General features: G+C 44.8%; 1 protein-coding gene across 2 annotated transcripts in view; it reads right to left on the bottom strand.

Moving 5' to 3' along the window:
• Nucleotides 1-3,538: 3,538 nt before the first annotated feature.
• LOC137429857 (uncharacterized) overlaps nt 3,539-9,736 on the bottom strand; it is a 44,717-nt gene continuing 38,519 nt past the window's right edge. For both annotated transcript variants that reach the window (XM_068120167.2, XM_078779938.1), the window contains exon 5: nt 3,539-5,174. In XM_068120167.2, the coding sequence (XP_067976268.1) occupies nt 4,606-5,174 (569 nt within the window). In that variant the 3' untranslated portion in view covers nt 3,539-4,605. The remainder of the gene's footprint in view (nt 5,175-9,736) is intronic.

Genomic DNA, 9,736 nt, shown 5'->3' with positions numbered 1-9,736 from the left:
AGAATTATTGGAATCTCCCGCGATGAAGCTATCTCTGAGGGCCTTTCACTCACTCACCGCAGGCAGGTAGGTGGTCTTTCTGTCTTCTACCGACTCCTCTCCGGCCTTGCACCCCCAGCTCTCTCTGTGCTCTGTCCCCCAAATATTCCTACAGGTCGCACAAGATCTGCCAGCCACCCTCTGATGGTTAAACTGCCGAAATCTCGGCTCTCTGCTCACCTTCACTCTTTCATTCTTCTTTTCTCCCGCCTCTGGAACAAACTCCCTCACTCCCTTCAATCCCACTCCTCCCTCCAGGTCTTTAAAACAGCTGTTCACCACCATCTCTTATCTTCCCCCATCCAAAACCTTGATCTTTTCTACCCCCGCTAATTTCACCCCAGATCCACCTTGCTTGAAATTCCAACTTCTTTCCTGGAAGTCCTGGCAGTGTCCATATGTTTTATACCTCTCCCACCGCCCCCTTCCCATGCCCCCCCCCCCCCCAAAGCCCTCGCCCTCTCTCTCATCTCTCGATGTCTCCATGTCTCTCGGTCCCTGCTCTCAAATGTTGTGTTTGTGTCCTTCCCCCTCTCTCCCCATCTTGTCTACCGCTCCCGATGTTATATGTTTTATGTGTCGGTTTGTCTTTCTGTGTGATTAATGTTCGCTCTTTCACGAGCCTCGATCTTGTATACAAAAAAAAAAAAAAAAAAAAAAAAAAAAAAAAAATCGTGATGTGCATCAGCAACATGAACCCTACATTGTGATGTGCATCAGCAACATGAACCCTACATTGTGATGTATATCAGCACCATGAACCCTACATTGTGATGTGCATCAGCAACATGAACCCTACATTGTGATGTGCATCAGCAACATGAACCCTACATTGTGATGTATATCAGCACCATGAACCCTACATTGTGATGTGCATCAGCAACATGAACCCTACATTGTGATGTGCATCAGCAACATGAACCCTACATTGTGATGTATATCAGCACCATGAACCCTACATTGTGATGTGCATCAGCAACATGAACCCTACATTGTGATGTATATCAGCACCATGAACCCTACATTGTGATGTGCATCAGCACCATAAACCCCACATTGTGATGTGCATCAGCACCATAAACCCCACATCGTGATGTGCATCAGCACCATAAACCCCACATCGTGATGTGCATCAGCACCATAAACCCCACATCGTGATGTGCATCAGCACCATAAACCCCACATCGTGATGTGCATCAGCACCATAAACCCCACATCGTGATGTGCATCAGCAACATGAACCCCACATTGTGATGTGCATCAGCACCATAAACCCCACATCGTGATGTGCATCAGCAACATGAACCCTACATTGTGATGTATATCAGCACCATAAACCCCACATCGTGATGTGCATCAGCACCATGAACCCTACATTGTGATGTATATCAGCACCATGAACCCCACATAGTGATGTATATCAGCACCATGAACCCCACATAGTGATGTATATCAGCACCATGAACCCCACATAGTGATGTATATCAGCACCATGAACCCTACATTGTGATGTATATCAGCACCATGAACCCTACATTGTGATGTATATCAGCACCATGAACCCCACATAGTGATGTATATCAGCACCATGAACCCTACATTGTGATGTATATCAGCACCATGAACCCTACATTGTGATGTATATCAGCACCATGAACCCTACATTGTGATGTATATCAGCACCATGAACCCTACATTGTGATGTATATCAGCACCATGAACCCTACATTGTGATGTATATCAGCACCATGAACCCCACATAGTGATGTATATCAGCACCATGAACCCTACATAGTGATGTATATCAGCACCATGAACCCTACATAGTGATGTATATCAGCACCATAAACCCCACATAGTGATGTATATCAGCACCATGAACCCTACATTTTGATGTATATCAGCACCATGAACTCTACAAATAGTGATGTACATCAGCACCATGAACCCTACATTCTGATGTATATCAGCACCATGAACCCTACATTCTGATGTATATCAGCACCATGAACCCTACATTGTGATGTATATCAGCACCATGAACTCTACAAATAGTGATGTACATCAGCACCATGAACCCTACATTGTGATGTATATCAGCACCATGAACTCTACAAATAGTGATGTATATCAGCACCATGAACCCTACATTGTGATGTACATGAGCACCATGAACTCTACAAATAGTGATGTACATCAGCACCATGAACCCTACATTCTGATGTATATCAGCACCATGAATTCTACTTTGTGATGCATATCTTCATGATCCCCTGCCCTCTCCTCACCCTGCCTGTGAAACACCAGGACGATAGTTTAAAGTTGGATCAGGATGCAAACCCAAGCTGGACAGCTTAAAGCCAAGTGTGTGTACTCCGAGGCCATCCTGTCAAGCCCCACTTTTGTATTTAAAGAAAATGTTTGTGTTGTTTTATCATATAAGTGACATGTCTACTTTTTCAACATCAATATGCGCATGTTTATGTGTAAGTCACAATTTTATATGCATATGTTTCAGTCATTGAAGATCTCCTGTTATATGGACATCAGGCACAACTAACTGGTCATCCATTGACAAGGTAAACGACCCCTCAAAAAACGTTTTATTGGGTGATTTTAGGAAATCTTGCGATTTTCCTTAATTCTCATTCCCAGCACTCAACAGTGTTGTTATACAAACCTGAACTGTAAAAGTTTCATATGAGGCCTGTTTAAAGAACAATAAAAGAAATCGTACGCAAACTCATCAATCAGCCTGACTGTTTTTGACAGTACAAGTCACGAAAAGTCAGACGGAAAGTCTAACAGCGGCGTAGCCGGGCATCTTTGATACTTTAATTGAAGAGGATAGTATGACCTGGGTGGGGATACTAGTTAGCAAATAATGCAAGTATTAAATTGTTTTGACTTCAGGCATTGAAAGCGGGTTCGTGAATGACTCCTACCTACCTTACGACACCCGCTGGTACCCCAAAACGGAGACTTATGGTTTGGGTCTTGTCCGTTCGTTCATCCGTGCGTAACCATATCTCTAGACATGTATGGACAGATTTTGTTAATATTTGGCACAAACACAATACATGATGGTATACATATGCACATCATTTTGTTTAGCTATGATATTAAACATGGCCGACTGGCAGCCGTACACCAATCAAACGTACACCAATCAGAGCTGAGGATCTGGTCACATGACAGGTGCACAGCATTTAGTAACCATTACAGTTTCATATTTTACAAGAAGGAAATATAATAACCTTCTGTGGAGCGTTTTGGGGTCCCAGTGGGTGTCGTAAGGTAGGTAGGAGGTTTCAGAAATTTCTCAATACAATTATATGATTTTGAAATGGGATCGACACGAACCTTGCTCCCAAATCCGGAAGTGAACAGATGATGGTTTGCTGGTTTGATATCTCAATACAATCGTGAGTTAACATTATATTTTGATATATTAATACCATTGCATCAATTTGTGATTGGAATATTTTTTCTTTTTTTTGTATACTGAATCGAGGCTCGTGAAAGAGCTAAAATTGCATATTTAAAACACACATAAATGATGATGCTGTTTGGAATTAAACTATAAAGAACCTGCTGTCAATGCCTCTTGTTTAACTGAAGGTGACACAGGAATGTGGAATTTATTGGTTCATAGTTTGCCATTCACCGTTTTTTAACCCAAGTCATTCACAAACTGCATGTCCATGGCTGAAGCCAAAACAATTTAATCTCTACATTATTTGCTAACTGGTATTTGCCCAGGTCACATTATCCCATTCAACTAAAGCATCACATAAGCCCGGCTACACCGTTATGAGACTATAGGTCTTGTTTTAAAGTGATTCTTTACCATTGAGTGAAAGGGTGAAAAACGATACATAGCATATTTCAAAATGGTGTGGACAGATTATGACAAAACTAGTTGGATGACTTGGTTAGGTGACAAGAACAAGCTGATAGATTTTGGTTCATGTCCGGATCCAGATCCGACCTATCACTGGATACAAAATGTAAACTGTTCATCCAGGCGGAGGTGTGCACTCTACCGTGTGCTGTTCTAGTTTATGACTGTGTTTGTTTGTTCTCGTGAGTCTATTATCAATTATTCATTTAGCAACAAGGTGGTGTTGCTCGTTTACTTCTGTCGTGCAATTAGGCTCTGAATTAAACCATTTGTTAGGATTAGGATAAGCGAACATGCATACAATCAACCAATTCCAGCTGTCCACTCTCGCAATTGTAATAGTTCCGTTCTCAGGGCATTGCAAACTTCCATCCAGAAGCGCATCACAATATCCTTGCAGCAAGGTCACTTGTAAAAATGTTTACTAAACCTTAGACAGCTTCCAATTGTAGATCATTGTAATATTTCCAAACGTTTCCATCAATTCCTCCACAAGGTTCTCCTTCATTACTCTGGTTGCTTTGACTTTCACTTGGATGATCTCAATTTTTTTTCTCATCATTTTGCAGGTCTTGGTGCTTCGCCACTTATTGTTTTGAAACAAGTCTCAAGTTTGTTTTGAGATAAACAATCTCTGAAACAAGTCATTAGGTTGTGCTACTTCAATTAGGGAATCCGTCGCATATTTCTGCCATCATAGGGCGTTCTCTGGCGTGGGTCTTCATATGTATCTTCAACGTAGATGACCGAGAAAAGCATTTACTGCAGAGATAACACTTGTATGGACGCTCTCCGGTGTGAGTCATCATGTGGCAGTCTCTCTGTGCCGACTGTTTAAAACACCTACCACAGATGGAACAGTTGTATGGACGCTCTCCAGTGTGGATCCTCATGTGAACTTTTCTATCCGATAACCGTCTAAACCCCTTCCCACAAACAGAGCACTTGTACGGACGTTCTCCGGTGTGGTTCATCATGTGGTCCGTAACTTTATGTAATCGAGGAAAGGTTTTACCACAGACAAAACACTCATACATGTTATTCCTCATGTGCATCTTCGCATGCTGAAACAATTTGTTCTTCATTTTACTGCTATAATGACAGTAAATGCACTTGTACATTTCAGATGGTGACTCCTGCGTGTGTGTCATGGTGTGCTTCTTCAAAGACACCTTGTTCCACATCTTGGATCTCTTGGAATGTAATGGGCTGAACCAAGCTGTTGATGTATCTGTAAAAAAAATAAAATGAGTGACATAAGTAGTTGTTTCTGGAAAATCATCACATACTGAAAAAAATGTTTATGTATAAATAAAGTTAATCCAAACAAACCTATACAAAATGAACCAGATTGTACACACACCTTAATGATAGCATTACAAAAAAAAAAATTTGTTTCAAAGTAAGTATGACAGTCAAGCTTTGCAAAATTATGCAAATTGCATGCATAAGATTGCAAATCCCCACTGTTGCGAATTCATGTGAATTACTATTCAGGTCTTTGCTTATCAATGTGTAGTCGATTAAAGGTTGTTGTGATTAAAGGGTCAGGAGCCCTTCTGGGAAAAGGGAGACCGGAAACGGAAGGAAAAAGACACGAGGTCCTGGAGAAGCGACGATCTTCTTCCTCTTCCTCGCCGAGCTCCGAGGCGAGGGTATCGATATTGAGCAGCGTCTGACGCTGCGTTGGAAAACCCGTCTGGCGAAAGGAATTACCCCTTGACACATCAAGTTGCCGTGGGTTCGTGCACGGAACCCAGCGTCCTACACAGTTCGCCTCACCGTCTACAAGGACGCGTACGGGTCGCACCTGGGGCCTCGCGCGCTGGACAAGCGGCGCGTTGCTTTGCCCGCTTTGCTTGGCAAGGAGGTGTGCGCTGCAACCGTTGTTCCCAGTACGTGACGTGCACGTTTGGGAGCACGTCAGCCAGGGGTTCGTTCAACCGCCTGTGTGCGGAGAAGCCGACCATCATCTTGGTCAGGGGGGGGCCCAGAGACATTGTGAGGGACAGAGACCAAAGGGGTCGTGAGTACCCAAGGGGTCGGGAGTGGGGAAAGGGGACACACATATATAAGATGGCCATCTGAATAATGTTGGTGATTAATTGTTGATTGTTGATTGTTGATGGGTGTTGATTGTTGATGGCTCGGGGAATATATTATTGATTATTCCGGATCCTTGGTGTGGGGTTTTTTATTGACTGGAATTCATATTGATTGCGTTACGAAAGCGTATAAACCATTGATCTTTCTGGCGGAGTTCCTCTCACGGTCCGGGGGTCACCGAGACCAGGTAGTTACCGGGAGGACCACGTAACAGAATTGGGGGCTCGTCCAAATTACGATTTGCGGATTCGCAATTGGGTCTACGTCCGGCATCTAAAATTGTATAAAATAATAAAATAATATTTTTATTAATTAAAATTTATTAATTAAGTATTAATTGGTAAATTTTTGGGGAAATTGGGGGTAAAGTCTTGGGTGAAGGTTAACAGGTGTTAATGATAGGCACCATGGCGTTTGTGGCACAGAACTTTGCGGTAACCCCGAGTGAGGCACAGTTCCGAGCGTTACTAAAAGCGGACCTCTTGAAATTGGCCAAACATTTTAACTTGGAGGTCCGAACTAATTTGAGGAAGGCAGAGTTGCAGACCACGGTGATACAGTCTATGGTGGGATTAGGAACATGGGACGAGTTAGCCTGGGAGTGGCTACCCGAAGAACCAGAAGACGTTGAGCTCCGGAAACTGGAGTTGCAATTACGGAGCCAGGAACGGATCAAAGAAGAAGAAAGGAAAGCAGAAAAGGAAAGAGCAGAAGAAGAAAGGAAAGCAGAAAAGGAAAGAGCAGAAGAAGAAAGGAAAGCAGAAAAGGAAAGAGCAGAAGAAGAAAGGAAAGCAGAAAAGGAAAGAGCAGAAGAAGAAAGGAAAGCAGAAGAGAGGAGAGAAGGGAAACAAGCAGAGGAAAGGAGAGTGGAACGAGAACTCCAGGAAAGGTTAGCAGAAGAAGAAAGGAAAGCAGAAAAGGAAAGAGCAGAAGAAGAAAGGAAAGCAAAAGAGAGGAGAGAAGAGAACCAAGCAGAGGAAAGGAGAGTGGAACGAGAACTCCAGGAAAGGTTAGCAGAAGAAAAAAGGAAAGCAGAAAAGGAAAGAGCAGAAGAAGAAAGGAAAGCAAAAGAGAGGAGAGAAGAGAACCAAGCAGAGGAAAGGAGAGTGGAACGAGAACTCCAGGAAAGGTTAGAAGGGAGAAAAGCAGAGGAGAGGAGAGCGGCCAGGGAACTCGAAGCAGAGGAGAGAAAAGCCGAAAGGGAGTTCAAGGAACGTGATCTGGCGCTTCAGCAAGAGATGAAATTCAAGGAGCTGGATTTAATGAGAGAACGGGGAGAGGTACCACCCTTGCTGACGGGGTCGACACCTAGCCAGAACACCTGGGATGTGGGCAGACATGTGAGGCTGGTTCCACCCTTCAGTGAAAAGTAAGTCGCAAAAATTTTTCCACACTTTGAGAAAGTGGCTCGACAGTTAAACTGGCCGGAGGAGGCCTGGACCATACTAGTGCAAAGTGTGCTGGTGGGTAAAGCTCAAGAGATTTATTCGGCGCTACCAATGGACCAATGTGCAGATTATGAGGTATTGAAGAAGCACATCCTCAAAGCCTATGAGTTGGTTCCGGAAGCTTACCGGCAAAAATTCAGGAATGCCAGGAAGAGGGAGAGTGAGACCCATGTGGAGTTTGCTAGAGTGAAAGAAAACATGTTTGATCGGTGGTGTGAGTCAAAAGGAGTCGGGAATGACTTCGAAGCATTGCGTGACCTGATGCTGGTGGAGGAATTTCAACAGTGTGTCCACGAGGACATCAAAGTGTACCTGCAGGAAAAGAAAGTACCGAAGTTGTGGGACGCAGCCACCATGGCCGATGATTATGCCTTAACACACCGAATAGGGGTCCACGAACCTAACTCCTCGCCTAGGTCTCCGCAGGGGAGGTGTGGAACAGCAGGGGCGGAGAACGACAATACATGGCGGCGGCCTCGAGATGATTATGGGGACAACGCTGATACCCGAACGGTTCGAAATCAGGGGGCTACGGGCCCAAGACAAACTTATTTTTTGGGGGGCCCGAGGCAGACCACGAGTTTTTCCTCCAGGCCTACTTGCGCTTTTTGCAAGAAACCTGGACACTTGATGTCCAGTTGTTACCTCATGAAAAGGGACAACCCAGAGCGGAGTCCGACTATTACTACTCCGAATGCGATGGCTAGCGTAAGAAATCGCCCACAGAAGAGTTACCAACCATTTATTTATGAGGGGTTTGTCTCCCTCGAGGGAGACTTGACGAACCCAAGACCTGTTAGGGTATTGAGGGACACAGGAGCCCATCAATCCTTAATGCTTGAAGACATTTTGCCATTGTCAAAGAGTACCGCAACTGGTGATAGTGTTCGGTTACAAGGGATCGGTGGCTGTGTTAGTGCCCCACTTCATGTATATCATTTGGAATCCGATTTGGTGTCAGGACCGGTCACCGTCGGTTTACAAGCCACGCTTCCTGTAGAGGGAGTATCTGTGATTATCGGGAATGATTTGGCCGGGGGGCAAATTTATGGTAACCCGAGGGGGGATAAAGAGCCCCGCAGGGGAAATAACACCACCCCAGCTCGGAATGGCGACAAAAGTTCCAAGTTATTTGTAGGGGGACTGAACTTCAACACAGAGGAAGAAGTTCTGACCTCTGTCTTCAACAGATATGGGCCGCTGGTGGAAGTGCGGGTGGTAAAAGACAGGGAAACGCAACGGTCAAGAGGGTTCGGCTTTGTCACGTTTGCAAGCACAAGAGACGCCAGAGAGGCAGAGAAGAATTGGAATGGTAAGGATTTGGAGGGTCGGACCATAACAGTAGGGAAGGCATTTCGTAGGCGTCGAGAGGTCTACAGAAGAGGACAACTTGGCGGTAGTTTTGGGGTTGGCAGCAGCCGATATTACTATGGAGGCTCCCAGAGTTACGGCACCTCCCGAAAGAATGAATGTCAGAGCACTGGCCGAGAAGGAGACCGCCAGTCAGGTAACGGCTGGGACAAGGGGTCCCACCGTAACTGTTAGGAGTCTGGAGAAGTTGAAGCACTATATACGGTGGAGCCGCCGAGCCGGGGCTCCTACACGGACTAACCGTGAACGCCACGTTCTTAAAGGCATCCAGGTAGTGAACTTTCCTGCACGGACTAACCGTGAACTCCACGTTCTTAAAGGCGTCCATGTAATGAACTTTCCTCCCCGGACTAACCGTGAACTCCACATTCCTTAAGGCGTCCATGTAGGGAATACTCAGCTGGGCCTCCCAAAAAAAAAAAAAAAGTGCTATCGAGAGGTTTAACTTTGGGGCTTTGGTCACCACCTCTTAACCGTCATTCAAGAGAAACTAGAAGTGGTTGACGCTTGGTCCAGAGGGAATTAATCTAGGGGATTGTGTGAAATTTTGTTGCTTTATTTTAAAGTGATAACTGTGCCCGGGGGGAACTGATGATTTGGGGGTGTGAGTTATCTGATTTGTTTATCCAAGTTGGCCGGCAAAGAAAGTTTTCGCTGGGTTCAAACTTTCTTTCTTGAAGGGGGGAAGTGTTACGAATTCATGTGAATTACTATTCAGGTCTTTGCTTATCAATGTGTAGTCGATTAAAGGTTGTTGTGATTAAAGGGTCAGGAGCCCTTCTGGGAAAAAGGAGACCGGAAACGGAAGGAAAAAGACACGAGGTCCTGGAGAAGCGACGATCTTCTTCCTCTTCCTCGCCGAGCTCCG

This window comes from Myxine glutinosa, chromosome 6, assembly GCF_964187855.1.
Source record: "Myxine glutinosa chromosome 6, kmMyxGlut1.1, whole genome shotgun sequence".
NCBI classification, from domain to species: Eukaryota; Metazoa; Chordata; class Myxini; order Myxiniformes; family Myxinidae; genus Myxine; species Myxine glutinosa.
This window is presented reverse-complemented; position numbering and strand designations above follow the sequence as displayed.